General features: G+C 47.4%; 1 protein-coding gene across 1 annotated transcript in view; it reads left to right on the top strand.

The window, feature by feature from the left end:
• Ptprn2 (protein tyrosine phosphatase receptor type N2) overlaps nucleotides 1-16660 on the top strand; it is a 722848-nt gene that overhangs the window by 353666 nt on the left and 352522 nt on the right. Inside the window, exon 11 of the mRNA XM_057782319.1 lies at nucleotides 5452-5531. Coding sequence (XP_057638302.1) covers nucleotides 5452-5531 — 80 coding nt within the window. The remainder of the gene's footprint in view (nucleotides 1-5451; nucleotides 5532-16660) is intronic.

Raw genomic sequence — 16660 nt, 5'->3', positions numbered from 1 at the left:
CAATAAAAGCCTAAAACAAATACCTTTCAAAGTATATCATATTATCGCAGTTGTATAAGCTCATCATTGTTCAGTGCCAAAGTCAGGGGGCAAGAACGTAGCAGGTCCACAGTTGTCCAGCGAGGCCCTGAAGGTCCACACCATGGTCTCTGCAGTTGTACCACGAAGAAGGCAGGGAGGTCAGCACTGGGTGTGAAGATGCTTCTGCACGGCATCAGGAACAGTGAGTCCTTGCTTGCACATCTGTATGTGTGGATTTATTTCAGTTCTGTGTCATGTTCATGGCCATGCCTGGCCACACAGAACACACCCTGGCTGCCAGTGTTCATGTCGTCACACAAAGCTGCACGGGGAGGCGCTCATGCTGAGAACAAGGGTCGCTTCTACAGTCTGTTTAGTGACACGCGGGGGGGGGGGGCGCTCATGCTGAGAACAGGGGTCCCTTCTACAGTCTGTTTAGTGACACACGGGGGGGGTGCTCATACTGAGAACAGGGTCCCTTCTACAGTCTGTTCAGTGACACGCAGGGGGTGGGGCGCTCATGCTCAGAACAGGGTTCCCTTCTACGGTCTGTTCAGTGACACATTGTTCACATTTTTGGCATGATTTCATCTGGTGATTTGCCAGTTTCAAATGCCCCTGAGCATAGTGCTGAAGAACTGCCAAACTGCCCAGCGTCACATGGAGGAAACATGCATGTCTTCAAGATTACGTGCAGCCTGTGAGTTCGATACCAGACACTTACCAGTGTGGGTTGAAAGGGGCGGATTTGTTTGTTTCTGTTCATTTCTGTCCAAGACGAAGCTCTGTGCACCCTTCACACTGTGGCCAGAGCTCCAAGAACCTGACCTGCTTTCCTGGGGACAGCATCTCTCTGGTGTTCACTGCATCCTGTGACATCAGAGAACACAGTTCCCAGGGATAATGAGATTGTCTGCCATGTGTTCTCAGTAATTATCGCTGAATCTGAAGGGAAACTTGAAAGTCCCAGAACAAAGTGAGTGCCTTTGTTTCCCAGCGGCACCTGGGCATTTCCTCTGGCTCGGTGCTTGGCTTTCTTCCTGTCTGCTAGGGAATCTTCCTAATTATACCCCAGTTCTGATCTTTCTTTGACTTCTGTGGGGAATGTAGTATGTTACGTTGTGACATGTTATTGAGCAGTAAGAACCCTGGGTAGGAACAGGAGCCCTCCTCCTCCATGCTGGACTTTCCCCTGCTCAGTCTTGGGGAGGTGTTGTGATGGAATCTGTAAGTTCCTGAGTGTGACACCCCCTCATAGCACAAAGACACTAGTTTACAGTAGTTTTACTAACCTCTGGCTCTTGCAGTCTTTCCTCCCTGTCTTCTGCAATGTTCCCTGAGCTATTTGGGAGGGTGCATGTTATATCTGTCTAGTTTAAGGCCAACTGCTCCACAGTTTCTCATCCTTTGCATTTTGACCAGTTGAGGGTCGATTAATCCCCATCCACTCTATATACTTAGAGGTTATAGCATGTAAGTCAGCTTGAGGACCAGCTTATCCTGTACATTTAATAGCTAGAGTCAGCCTATTTGCAGCTCAGGACATCCCTTGCTGTACCAGGTTCCAACGTTAGAGCTATCCAATAACTGCTGTGCAGGAGGACACATCAGGGGTCCATGCTGTATGACCACAGAACTAACTTCCAGTGTGGTTTGGTAGAAATTGTCACTTCCTAGAGAAGATTCTAACAGTTCGTTTCTGATCAGAGCTCCAACATTGCGTGGGCCAGGCGGAGTGACTTTGGAATAGTGGTTGGCCCAGGAGTTTCTGGTGCAGGTAGGTTCATCGCAGCTCTGTCCCAAGGGTCACTGCCGTTGTCATCAGAGCAGATTTCTTCTCAGGCCCTGCAGAGCCTCATGAATGACCCTCACTCACTGAGCATTTCAGTGTCTGTCATTTTTCCTCCCCGAAAGACCTAAGCCTAGCCTCTCCTTTTGCTTTCTCAGCAAGCCATTTGGAGCTCTCCAAGAGTCTCACAGATCTGGTCACACCCACTCAACCAGGGAGGCTCCGCAGGAAGTTCCTGAGTGACGCAATGGAGGTGGGGTGTCCCATTCTGAACAACCATAAATGCCACACTGGCAAAATAATGTGGAGATGCCTGGGTTCTCTGTAGAACCGAGGACTACAGACAGCAGAGGCGTAGCTTCCCAACACAGGAACTAGGGCACTCCTTAGGCTGATCTTTCTGTATATTGCGAGCGCTGTATATAACCAGCTAACTGCTGGTGGGACATCATGGGTCCAAGCAGGGCATAAGATGTGGTGGTTTCTATCTTTGGTTCTTGTCCCTTTACCCTGAGCATGCAAGGCCAGGGGCTCTTTTTCATAAGCAGGAAATACACATAGTATCTGTGAAGGCTGTTCCTAAATGCCCAGTGTCATTGACAAGGACACAAGTGACACTTTTGTCTGTCCATAAGGCTTCTTTTCAGCTACATTGGACTTCATTGATGGATACTCTGCACAGGTTCCCAAGAGACATCAGGAAACCCTCGTGCCTAATACGGGGGGACTACTATGATACAGAAGTCCATGAGGTCTAGTGTTGTGGAATATAACTTTAACTATGTAAAAGTGTGTTGTAGTTTCTTAACTATGTGAAGATGTGTTACATTTGTCTATTTATTTATGTTGTGGAGTATTGCTTTAGCTATATAAAGATGTGTTGTATTTGTTTATATTGCATTTGTCTAATTATGTAAAGATGTGTTGCTGTTTTACGTTGGCTACACAATGCACCTGATTGGTCTACTAAAAAGTTAAATAGCTAATGGCTAGACAGTAAAGGGATAGATGGGGCTGGCAGGCAGAGAGAATAAGTAGGGGGAGAAATACAGGCTTGAGAAGAGAGAACAAGAAAGACACCAAGACCCTGCCAGTCAGACAGCTGCCAACATGGCGGAAGCACAAAAGCAGGATACAGAGTGAAAGACAGACACAGCACAGATGGAGAGGAGCAGGTTGATTACTTTATAAGGGCTAGTGGGACAAGTATAAGATAAGACCAGGCATTCATAACTAAAAATAAAGCTCCATGTCATGATTTGGGGGCTGGTGGTATGAGAAAGCCTATTACTGTCTGGGGATACAGGACATGTTCAGGTTTGCACTCAGGTCTCAGACAACCGTCTGTCATGAGCATTCCCAGACATGGTGAGGAGGGGGCCACCAAAGAGGCAACTTGTCAGCATTTGGAGATCATGGATGCTGCCAATCTCCAGAGTTCTCAGCAAATGGGCCCAGTACTTTCTTTCCTTTCTAGAAAGTCCTTCTAGAGATGCAAAGCCAAGAATTCTTTCTGCAGGTGCAGACATCTGTGCCTTCCTTCAGGAGGAGCAGGGACTGTTGAGGCTAATCTTCTGGCTGAGAAGGATATCTGGGGATCTAAGGACATTCCCTGGTTGGATAACTGCATCCTCTGAAGCTATTCCATCATAGAACTACTGGCATGCTTTCCTTAGTGTGTCTGGGAATGCCCTGTAGGGAGATTCTCAGGAAGGGATCCCAGCCCCCCAGGCACACTGGAGTTCCGAGGAGGTGACTGCTGTGTACTCAGTTGTCATCTCCCAGCAGCTCTGGTGTGTGGCTTCTGTGGATGAGCATTTCTCCTATGAGTAAGGACTTTCTCAACATCAAGAGAATTCTACACATAAGTGCCCTGACTCTATCACAAAGACTGATAAGAATCGTCCCAGTGCTTCCCAGAGCTGGGAAGCTAAGAATGGTCTGTAGTAACTCTCACTGCAATTAAGCACTGGATATCAGATGCTTACAGGTAAAGTACTTTCTAGAAGGTGTTAGAAAGAGACTTTATTATTGTTGGTGCTTACTCAGGTAGATGTGAGAAGAGCTGAGTGAATCGTTGAGAGGTGATAGACATGACTTTTGAGGAAGGAACATGCCTCCAACAAGCGCTGGCCTGAATGAAACCAGGAAGGGTGCTGACTGGGCTTTACTAAGAGCTGGGAGTGAGAGCCTGTGGGCAAGGCACATGGGGGAACAGTTGTGGTCTGAGCAAGGTGGTGGCAGCGCTCCCTGTGCCCACATCAATACCATAATTACTTCCAAGGTTCTAGATTCTCAGACAAGAAAGCCTACCACAGAAGTTCCTCTGTCTTGTCATACAGTGAGACCGATTTGGACTAGGTGACACTGGAAATATAATGCCAGTATTTCCATGATTTTAATAGAACTTGAGTTCTGGCTGTCTATTATATAAGGCCAGGAGGTTAGTACTCCTCAGAGAAGATAACTACTCAGTAGAGATTTTGCTGAGCCCAAAGTGATGCTGGATTGCTGGAATGGTCATTATCTGCCTTGTTGTAGCAAGACAGCTTTTAGTTTGCTGGAGTTCAAGACTGCTGGGGGATGGTGAGTCTGAGGTCCCAGCAGCTGAGGTGAAGATATTGTGAGCAGAGATCATCTCAGTCCACAGCCAAGGGTGATGCTCAGAGAGAGGCGCAGACCCAGCAACCGAGTTGGATGGGACTCTAGGCAAGGACAAATGGCAGCCAAGTCTGCACTGAGAGAGAGGAGGGAGGACAGGGGCTGGAGGTGTGTGGTAACTTCATTCTCATGGGCAGTTTTATACTTTAGCAAAAGTGTGAGGCGGTGAGGGGTGGTCTCACCTGGTGTGTGGAATCTAGGCAGTAGGGTCACTTTCCACACCAGGACTTCCTTGGCTACCATCTCCCACCACAACTTGCTACTTTTCCTATTGCTAACCTATCAGGAATTTGCCTTCAGAAGGTCCTTAAGGTGTCCATTTCACGAAGAGTCTTAGGGTCATTGTTTGTGGAGCCGGGTTCGCCTGCCTTCAAGAGCAGACACTACTGTGCTTGCTGCATACAGTGTCTCGCTCCTGTATCACAAGGGGTCCACAGATGATTTCAATGGTAAAGTGACACATTTCTTCAAAACCATGTTCAGCGTGGCCATTCATAAAGCTTCAGGCCTTTTGATCATTCCTGCCTAGCAAGTCCCTGGCAGTGGCTTTCTGTACTAAGTGGTTCTTAATGATGAGCGGGGTGACTCCTGTGGGAAGAAACTTGAAAACACTTCTCCCCATTCTGCCCTTGACTCTGGTGCTCAAGACTGAGGTTCTTTTCCACAACAGCCTCTCCTTTACACTTGCAGGAATTCCTGTCGGCCACTGTTGGCTATGAGCACTTTTCTTCTAAGAGTGCATCCCTAGTGTAGTGGGGTGTGTGTGTGCGATGTGCTTGTGTGCTAGTGAAAAGTAAAGTCATCAGTAGAATGACTAGAAGTGGAAACTGAGCCCTAGTGTCTAAGAGAAACACCAAACACCACCAGGAGCAGCAAAGGCTGACCTAGGCACTTCTAACAGCCAGTGTTCAGCAGCTCACAGAGGAGCCGTTTTTCATGTTGACGTAGAAATGACCCTGCTCCTAAATGATCTTTTCCAGAGTTTTGGGGCCAGCAGTGACCTTCAAAGTGAATGCCAACATCCAAAATATGACAACTGCAGATGTCACCAAGGCCACAGGTAAGGCTGTCTCCTCATGTGTGTATGGGGGTGTGTGCACATGCATACACATGTATATACATGGCCATGGCAGAGAAGAGCCTGGAACTACGCTGTCACCACTGGCCAAGTCTGAGGTGATGTGAGTAGAGAGCTGAGCCCAGCTTGGCCTCCTTGTTTGGTTTCTCTAATGCATGGGCCTGGGTTCTGCCAGGAGACCCTGTTGTGTCTGAGCTGTGAAGCTCTGCAAAGTGAGGGTTGGGATCTGTAGCTCTGTGTGAGAAGACTCCATACTGTGGCGTCCAGGAGCACTCTGGGTTTTCTCGCTGCCCCATGGACCCATCTCAGGGCCTAGAGGTATGAGACAGCACAGTGACTTCTACACAGGTTCAGGGCGTCTCTGAGACTTCTGCCCTGGTGGACAAGTAGTGACTGTAGAGACGTGATCGCTAGTGTCACTGAAAACCACGACTGGCTAGTAACTTGGAGAAGAGGAGGGCAGTTTGTACATCTTCCAGAATGTGTTCTGCCCCAGTGAGCACTCCTGCATGCAGTGGTCTATGAATCTCGGCAGTAAGGAAGATGCACGTAGCACAGCAGCTCTGGTGTTTGGTATGAGGTGGTGGAAGATGCTTGTGCTTTAAGTCCATTTCTGGGAGACCATGCTGAGGGCACAGTCCCAGACATGGAAGAGAACTGGTCCTCTTAAACTTACACATTGTTAAATTTGTGAATTGTTTTTGTTGCTAAACTGTAAGTGATTTTAGATTGACAGTATTTCGATTGACTTCGAGACGGTTGTGCTTCATCCCCGTATGGCATCTTCTTTGTCCTGTGATGGCAGAGTAGAAAGTGCCCTATCTCCATTGTCAAGGGACCTGCCCTTCATGTCCTCTGCTTTGAGTGCTGTTGGGCTTGCTCACAGGGACCTCTAAGCTCTGGGATGCTCTGTGTGGAATGATCAGAGGGTAGCAGTCTAACTTAAAAAGCAAACTTGTGCTTACAGGGTCATTTCATTGCCCGATTGTAAGGCATTTTGAGCTGGGACATGGTGCGGTGGAGTACCGTGTCATTATTGCTCCATCATTTGGAGATGCTGTTCTGGGGATTCTGCCACCTGGAAAGAATGAAACCAAGTTGTGATGACTTTGGCCATGTCTTTCCTTCATGAGCATCTGCTTCACATAAGTGACAACTGAATACTTTAAGAGCAACCAGTTGGGTTTAGCACAGAGATGCACCTCTATCATGGACAGATCATCCTAGGACGGGAAGTAACACATGGAAGTGAGTTGGCTAGAACTTTAAAGAACTATAAGTGGATCAAATGGGCTAGAGGTGAATATGGTCAGAATATGTTGCATGAAATTCTCAAAGAACTCATAAAAATGAGAATAATAAAGATAGTCAAGTTCAATTTGTGCTGCTCATCCCTATGTGAATGTGTGGCCTTTCACTGGAGAGTGATGGATTTATCATGGAGAGTCTTCTTATTTTAAAAAAAAATCGTGTCTGCATACTCACACACAGTAACCTCTCTACTGGCTTTCTGGAGAGCGAGGTCGACTTTCTCTGATCTTGTTTCGGGCCATTTCTAATGCATTCATGCCATGTGCTAACTTTGGACTGAGAAAAAGGTCACAAGAGACATGAAGGTTGGAGTCCTATATATTGACAGCTTTCAGAATGCTGGCTCTGCCTGCCTGCCTGCCTTGTGCATCTCTGGAGCTGCTCCACCACAATAGGCGTGCAAGCCACATGATTCTCACTGCTGGAGCATGTGTAGAGTTGTAAATAAGTGTGTATAATGTAAAACATGTCTTACCTTCATGTTTCTAACAATGCCATGTTATTATGGATGGATATAATGCTGTATGAAAAAAATAAGTCTGAGACCCCCTGCCCAAGTACAGTGAGTCCCCATTCCACCCTCAAAGAGTCCTGGTTCTAGGGTGGCCTACTGAGGACAGTTCCAAGTATGGATAGAGAAGTTGAATTTTGTCTTAAAAGGCATTTCCTGGATCCTTTATCTTTAGAAGGTGACAGAGAACACTACCAGTGTCATCAAAAACTTCCTAATGTCTTATTGGGGCAGACACACAATGCAATGCCATTGATGCTGTGGTCATAAAGCTAACAGAGCCTTCCGCAGAAATTTGTGGGATTATTATGAGCTACATGAAAGCTACATAGTTTGCATGTGGCCTCCAAGAACTGAGTGTCACAACGATGTCATATCCTTCTTTGTTAGTGAAGGAGGTATAACCCTTGTAATAGAACTTACATTTTTAATTAATTTTATAAAATGTAATACATACATTAGTAAATAGGTATACACTTTAATACCGAGTTTGTCCCCATCAAATACCACACGGTGCTAACACTGAGTGGCAAGTGTGATCACTCTGTCATTTAGAATCTCTTCCTGGTCCTAGCTGACTCTATTCTGGAAATTCTACTTCATTAATTTATTTTAATTTCTACTTTCTTCTTTGATTAAGTTATATTAAATATACAAAGATAGTGGGCTTCACTGTGACATTTTCATGCATCTGTACATGTTTTCTTCATCCCAGTAACCCTGTCTGCTCCCTTCCCCACTGCCACTCTACTCTAATAATCCCATTCTATTCTGTACCATTTTCAAAGTACAGGTTCCAAACCTGAGAGAAAGCACAATGCCTTTGTCTTTTCCAGTCTGACTCATTTTGTTGCCCACCATGAGTTCCAGTCTTGCCCATTTCCCTTGTTCTTGTTCCTGGACGAGTGGTCTTCCACTCTGTTTGTCTGGCACACTCTCCCTACTTGCTCATCTGCTGGTGGGAGTTCAGCCGAATAAGAACATGGGGGTGAGTACTGGAATTTGTGGCTGTTAAGGTCTTATACAAAGATGTGCTTAGGAGGGCGTGGTGACACCGATCGTCACTGTGGTCCTGTACCTGGCTTGTCAGTCACTCTGGCAACCACAGAACAGTCTTCCTTCCTTCCTTCCTTCCTTCCTTCCTTCCTTCCTTCCTTCCTTCCTTCCTTCCTTCCTTCCCTCCCTCCCTCCCTCCCTCCCTCCCTCCCTCCCTCCCTTCCTTCCTCCCTCCCTCTCTCTTTCCCTCTCTCCTTCTTTCCATCCTTCTTTTTGACACTAATTTTCCATTTTGATTGAGACTTTGATGCCGTGTGTTTTATTTAAATTCATTCCCCAGTCCCTCTCAAATTCATTTTTCCTACCCACCCAACATTCTGTGTTCTTCTTTTTTAAAACCCATCAAATCCAATTTGTGCTGTCTAGAAACTCTTGGGTATGGGCCCCACCGTGAAGCGTGGTCAGCCTACTAGGCTCCCTCCCTTAACAAAACTGCCTCTCCTTCTCCCAGCAGCTGCCAGCTGCCTGTGGGGTGGGGCCTTGTGCCTGTGTCTCTGCTCCAAAAAAGAAATTTCTTTCTTACTCTTATTTTATTGGGAGTTTTTCCTTACTCCTTAGTTTCTTATCATCATTTACATTTCTCTTCTCAAAAACAAAACGCTCTTGCTTATCTTGTCGAAGCCAGAGTTTGTTTCCTCCCTCTCTATGGAGACCCCACTTATTAAACTTCCTATTAGGCTACCCCTCATCACCTGAATACACTCATTTTGCCTCTCCTCCATGACCTGAAGTCAGGCTCTTCCTACCAAATTTGCTCCTCTACCTCAGGAGGCACCGTGGCTGTGGTGAGTAATAGCTAGTGGGTGTGCCTGGCTCATTTACTGACTCTGTACTCAGGAGTTGCCTATTCCCAACTAGTCTCAGGAGGAAACAATTCAAAGGCAAGATAAAACGATTTTGAACCATATCCACTGAAGGGTTTTAGGCAGAGTGGCAAGGCATGACTTGTGTTTTAACTGCATTAAAAAACTCTTATTCAGATTGAGATATGCAAGACATGATGGGTCATCAAATCTACTGGGGAAAGTTGTAGAAGATGAGGAGGAAGAGAAGGCAGATGTAGTGATATGGATGAGAACTGGGGTAGGAACAAGGAAGGTGACATGGAAGAGGTCAGGGATACAGAGAAGGACAGTCCTGTGAATGCAGCTGATCATATGGATTGGGACAGTGACATGGATGACATGAACAGGGCAGCAAGGCAGCAGGGGACTGGTTGGATGGGACCTTGGGTAGAGGTGGGAGGTCATGCTGTATGACAGCATTGCTGCAATAGCAGGTGCAAGTTCACACTCCTTTCCTGGTTTGTACCTACGTGGATATCTGTCAGTACTGAGACAGGAAGAGCTTGGGGATAAACACATTGAGCAGAACAAGAATGTGACTTTTGCCCATGTTGGTACTAGGGGTGGATTCTAGAGGAGATATAGTCTGTCTCCCAAAGGCTGTATGCTAAGTCTTGCTCTTAAACATGCATTGCTAGTGGAGGCAGTGGCAGCTCAGTGAGGTGACCTGAGTGGAAGGGAGCTGGGTCATCTCAAAAATATCATTCAAAGTGATATTGGACACTCAGGCCCCTTCCTCCTCCCCCCACCAACTTCCCTGAGGTGAGCCGCCTTCTCTGCTCTGTGCTGTTACCACAGATGCCCAGCAGTCAACAACACAGCCACACACCAACTCTTCTGAACTGTGAGCTGAAACAGACCTTTCCAGCTCTGATTATCTCGAGTATCTCATCATAGTCACAGAGATCTGTATAGTTCAGTCATGTGTGTAGATGCACTCAGAATGGAAAATCACAGTTTCCCCCTGTAGGCCTAGCCAGTTGTGTCAGGCAGGCTCTACCTAAGGCAGGTGCTGTCTAGTGTTTGATCATCTTGACAAGCTACAGTCATTTGGGAAGAGAAAAACTCAAATGGAAAAAATGTTTCTACTAGATTGTCCTGTGGGCAAGCCTAGGGGACATTTTTGTGCTTAATGACTTGGTCCAGACCACTGTGAATGATACCACCGTTGGCAAGTGGTCCTGGATGGTATGAGAAAGCAAGTTGAACAAGCCACAAGGAGCAAGGCAGTAAGCAACACTCCTCCATAGCCTCTGCATCAGTTCCTGATTCTGGTGCGTGTCTTAAGTTCCTGCCCTGACTTCTCGGGGTGATGGACTACAAGCTAGAAGATGAAATAAGCACCCCCTAAAGGGTTTTACCAAAATAGTAGAAACCACAGCTACGACAGGCCATGACTACAAGAAGTATAGCTTTCAGAGACCGGCAGGCCCTGGCTCTACCTATCTTGAAACCTTGCCCAAAATGACTCGGGCTGTGAACCTCTAAACAGTGGAGAATTAGGGTGTCACCACTATCAGGACAGGATAAAGATGGACAGGTAGCAAGTCTGGGCTTTCTGTGGCCGTTGTTAGGTTTTGTTCCTTGGTGCTCTGTGGATTAAAATACCCTCTCTTTGAGCATCTCTTCCCCTCCACTCTTATGACCTAAAGGCCCTGCTGGATCAGAGACTGATTGGAGAGCGCCTGGCGATGGCCAGGGCACAGGGGCTAGCAGGTGCTCCAGAGAGGCTGGATCTGCTGAAGGGGCCCCCTCCAGTGCAGCAGCAGCAGCAGCAGTGGCGGCTTTAAGGGCTTTCAGCCTCACAGGGACTCTCAGCAGACACCTGCTGCCTTCTCACCTCACGATATTCAGCAGTGTCAAACCTGTCTCCTCTAGATCCAGGGTATCTCACCTGCGTCCTCCCTGGTGTACCGTTCTTTCTCTGTTCACACACAGAGGTGTGTCTGCTTCCTCTTATCCTCTTGCCTCAGGAATGGAAGTACCTTCACACCTAGATGGGAGTGCCTTGTTCCAGAAACAGGAATGAGCACTACAGAGTGACTGTGCATATGTAATGTGGGTTCAGATAAGTCCTGGCGGTGGAAGGCAAGGTATGAGCCTGCATACACCACGTCATATTCTTGAAACCCTTCAGGCTAGCTTAGCAGGCTGTCTCTGAGCAGGGGAAGCAATGTCTATCAAAAGCCTCCTTTGGGGAGTTCCACAGATGTTTGTTCCCATGGCAACTAGATGAAGAGAAGGGAGAATGGGGAGCTTGCTCTGAAATCTGGCTCCAACTCTGAGCCCCTCATCAAAGGCACACCTATGCTCTCTATCAGGGCCTGTGTGTAGGGGTGCCTGGGGTTGTCTCATCTCCAGCTGTCATTGAGCCATGCCTGACTCTGCTGACAATCTAGGATATGTGGGGCCACATCAGGCTAGACAGGAGTAACTGGCTCTGGAGACATGGCTGTCTAGTTCTCATTGTTCCCAGTCCTCTTTGGTGTCCTCACAGCTCTTCAGCTTGCCTCCTTAGTGTGCTGATGCCTGTCACTATCCCTTCACCCTAGTTTTGGCCAGGGCAGGGGGATTTGCTCAAACCTCAGCAGTGTGAGTGTTCATCCTAGAACAGGTCAACTGAGGGCAAGATTGGGGGTTGGGAGGTGAAAATGGTACAGCTAGGATGTCTACTGCTGTGAAGAGACACCAGGACCACAGCAACTCTTATAAAAGAAAACATTTAATTGGGAATTGGCTTAAAGTTCAGAGGTTAGGTCCTTATCAACATGGCAGGAAGCATGGTGGAATGCAAGCAGACACGGTGCTGGAGAAAGAGTCAAGAGTTCTCCATCTGGATCCTCATGCAACAGGAACAGAGAGTGAGCCATCAGACCTGACTGGAGCTTCTGCCCCTGGTGACACACTTCCTTAGATGGATGGCTGGAACACCTCTGGCTTCAGATCATGTCTTCATCAGAAACAGTACAGGCCTATTGGAACCACAGCTAGGGGCAGTACTGCAGGACCACAGCCCCTGGTGCAATGAAGACTGCAGTTGCAAAGTGGTCAATAGGAAGAAAGGGCTGCACGAGGGTCATTTCTATCTATGTTGGGGAGCTACCCAGCCTCCACGTGGATGATTGTTGGATTTATTAACAACAAACCCTCCCTACTTCTGATGTTAGAGTTTCCCTGTGTCCCCTTACTAAAGCCACCCTCAGCACTTTCTGCAGCTTCCCTCATTCTTTCTCCCATTCTTGTGGCACCTCCCCTCAGCCTGAGCCACTTTCCTGAAGTCCCTCAGGCAGAGACCCCTTCCTGTAGACCTCCTCAGCTGGGGTCCTTTTGGTAGCCTCCCTCAGGTCAGCATAGCTGTCTGAGTAGAGGGAAGAAGTGTCTGTCAGAAGCCTCCTTTAGGGAGTTCTGCAGATGCCGATCTCCATGGCAACTAGATGTGTCTCCTGGACCAGGAAATGGGGAAAGCTGGCCTCATTGTTCCCAGTCTTTTTTGGTGTCCTCACTGCAGCTTCAAAGCCTCTAAGGCTGATGGGGTGAAGTTAGGGAGGAAACAGGATTGGGAGCCTTCATCCAAGGCCTCCTTCTACATTTTGGGCACCCATTTGCCCTTTGAAGCTTGCAGGTGTCCTCTCTTTCAAAAGAGACTAAAGAGTGCACTTCACAGGCTGTTTTAGTGCTGAGAGATTTGGGAAGGAGCTGGCTTGAGAGCACAATTTAAATTCTAAAGGATGTGGGTGGAACTGTTGGTTGTTATTGCTGGCCTGACCGCTTGCCTGACATTGTGCAGGACATCTGGAGTCAGAGAATGCAATTAATTTAGAGAGAACAGCCGTCAGTGTCCGTCCTCCACAGGAGGGGGCCCACAGCACCCCCGGAGTTAGGAGACCGGCAATATGTGCTCACTAATGGGGAGTGGGCCCGTTGCATGGCACATTGAATGAGGTGTTTCCCCGGGCTTTCTCCACAGGCTCAGCCTGTTGACACTAGAACTTGCATTACACAAAGTGTGGTGTGTGAAGATGGCACAGAGACAGTGTCAGCAGACAGAATTATCATCTTGTCCACGGGCAGCTGCGAGGGACAGCGCTAATCCGCGCTACACACTGTCTGATTAAAGGTGGATGGACAATCACTCCTCCTAGATCTGAAGACAGTTTGCACCTTATCAACACCTCATCTCATTACACTTGCAAAGGAAACGAGTTTTCGGTTTTAAATCTTTAGCAAAAGCAATTGCGTGGCTCGTGCCCAGAACACAAAGCAGTATGAACAGACAAGCAGGCCTCATCTTCACAGCTCTTGATCCCTCCCCCTGCTCCCCGTGGTTAGCTCAGGTTGCCACCTGTTTCCAGAAGTCTGCTGTGTTTCTGCTAGAATGAGAGAGGTGTTTGTCTTGGGTTGATCGATGATGCCCTTAATGTCTAGCTTTGCCATCGGAATTTACTCACCTCCCTTTGGGGTTCACTGTTCCCTTGTCATTTGGAAGGTAATGCCTCTCTTGCAGAAGTTTCTAGTTCCTTTCTAGTTTGAGAACTAGTGGCAAATGCACATGAGGGCTGTCCTTGTACCTACAGAATAGGCCCCAGAGGGTGGGTAGAGCCCAACCCGTGAGTCTCCTGGCCCCGTGTGTGGAAGTCGTGAAAGTAAAGTCTGGACTTCTGTAGCTGGCCGCGGGGCTCTGCCAAGACTGCCCTTACCAGGGCACACCCAGTCAGCCCTTCATGGATACAGTCATAGAATGCTTGCGCCCACCCTTGCTGGGGTTCCCCAGTCCGACAGGCCTGCTCTTCTCTCTGTCTGCTGCTACTTTCTTTACTTCCCAGCCCACCTGACTCCACAGAAATTCCGATATACATTTATAAGAGCCTCCCTTCCCTCCCCTCAGCCTTTGATGGTTTCCAGCCCATCTCTTCACACTTCTCTGTCCAGCAACCTGAACAGCAAACTATGGCCCTCCATCTCTCTCAGCAGCTGCCGCTTAGGTAGTGAGCTCAGTACTCTTGGTGTATGCCTTCTCATGGGCTGTGATCATGGCTGAGGCAGAATTTAAGAGATTTAGCAAACAGCAGGGGCCACGAAGCCCAGAATATTAACTTTCTGGCCAGTCATCTCATCTGGCAAAGCTCTCAGAGCGACATGGAACTCAGCAAATACGGAACCTACTAGGGGTGTGGAAGAGGCAGGTTAGGGAGGGGCCTTCCTGTCAAAAAATAACAAGAGGATGAAGCTGTCTTTGGGAAGTGGTTGCTTTAGACAAGGCTGTGGTGCCTGACCTTGGTTGTCTACTTGACTACATCTGGAATTGACTAAAACCCAAGAACACCTGGAAGGAAATTTTGTTTAATTTGAAGTAGGATGATCCACTTCTAATCTGGATCTTTGAGGCAGGAAGACTCACCTTTAATCTAGATATTTTGAAGTAGGAAGATACACCTCTGATCTGGACCACATCTTCTGGAAGCCTAAGTAAGGACATGGAAGAATGAAACTCTCTCTTTGCCTGCTTGCTTTTACCCTCACTAGCAAGGTATCAGAGCCTACTTCTTCAGGATTCTGGCATTTACTGAAGACCAGCTGAGACATCCAATCTCAAGGAATGAACACTTACTGGATTCTTAGGTCTTCTGCTCATAGGCAACTATTGTTGGATTCTATAAATTCTATAAATTCTCTTATCCTGGAGAATCCTGACTAATACAAAGGCAACAAGGACAGAGCCCCAGGATCAAATCCTCTTGGATTTGGGAGGGAGAGAGACCAGAAGGCATGCCTTTCATGTACCACTCTTTGTCATGAGCTGCCTTGGACTCTGTTACAAGTAAGCCATCGCCAGAGGTGGACCAGAACTCTGATTGTTTATAAAGTATTCTGCCTTGTGTATTCCATTGCAGTGATGGAAAGTAGAAGGACATCCACCGCTCTCTGCGTGCTTTCTTCCCGACACTTACTGAATGTATGCAACTATGAGATCTGAGATACGAGAGAAAAACTTGCGGGGCATTGTGGGGGGGACTCATTGTGATGTCTGTTCCTCATGAGATGCCCTGAAAGGAGTCTTTATTGGAGAGCATTTGTGTCATATATGTGGAACTGGAGCTTCATCCTAACCCCACGTCACACACCACCTTTGATTGTGATGTCAGACCTTCAACAAATGTAGGCTGCTGAGATTCTAGGGTGTCAGGGAAGCAGTGTCCCATCATTGTGGTAAAATTCAATATTATCTGAAAGATTTATTGATGTGGTAAAACATGCTTGAAAATATGCTAGTGTTTTTACTTCTGGCAGCTTCAGTGACCCTCCCATGCCTTCTGTGCAGTGAAAGTCCAGTATCAGTGCCCTTTTGGGTCACATTTCATAGTGCAGATTCATACAGTCACCATGATGCTGCACGCACTGATGGTTCCCCTGGGGTGAAGGATCTCTGCGTGGGTATGTGCAGGTGCACTCCAGCTGGCAAACATCAGAGTGACCTGAAGTTTGCCTCTGAGAGTGAGGTGCCAATACTACTCTGTAGGAGACCGACCTGTCATTTCTGCCCAACATTTTAATTTGGAATTTCTTCAATGCACTGATGTCTCATGATGCCATCTTGAATATTGGTGACAATTTAATGCTTATAGAGTCTCCACATTACAGGGGGGACATTTACTGAGATCTTGGGGGAGTATCTCCAGGCCAAGAAGTATGACTTATGAGCTTTGACATGGAAAAGCCACAGGCAACCTGAGGATCTCAGATGTGGTGCTATTCTCCTGCTCTCAGCCTGCATCTCCACGGGAGAGACCAAACTTTGTTTTCTTTGACCTCAGATCCAAAGAGGTGGGCTGTGTGAGGACGGTTTGAATCAATGGGATCTGGTGACCCCATGCAACTCACAGACCTCATTTGGCTACTTGGGGTACCTGGGCCACACGCAGACTGTACCTTCTGCTGGTAGCCTCCTACTATTCTGCATGGAGGAGGGCTCAGTAGGCCAGGTGTAGGCTGCACCAACTGTTGATGACACTTCCTATTGAAAATATAGTGTTGCTAGTTGTCATGACAACTGCTCTGGAATTAAGTCCCATGCTCAATCATCTGTGTCATTGAGTCCAAGACCTCTCTACTCACAAACACTTGATAGAAAGAGAGCATCACATATCACCATCCAGAAAGGTGGTCACCTACTGCTCTTATGGTAGAAGAGGCATGAGACCTGTGGGTAAGCTGAGGCAACAGGAGAAAAGTCTGCATCTACTGAGGTTAGAAATCTGCATCAGGAGAGTTACGTGGAACTCCTTCCGTTAGAGCTCCTTCAGCCTTGTCTTAAGGAAAGCTTTTCAAGAGTCAAGGCCTCATAGCTTTCTTATTCTAAGACAATGTGCACCAGGACAATGGCATTTCCA

The sequence above is a fragment of the Chionomys nivalis genome, chromosome 10 (genome assembly GCF_950005125.1).
Source record: "Chionomys nivalis chromosome 10, mChiNiv1.1, whole genome shotgun sequence".
Lineage (NCBI taxonomy): Eukaryota > Metazoa > Chordata > Mammalia > Rodentia > Cricetidae > Chionomys > Chionomys nivalis.
Note: the sequence above shows the minus strand (reverse complement) of the source record. Positions and strands in the feature narration are given on the sequence as shown.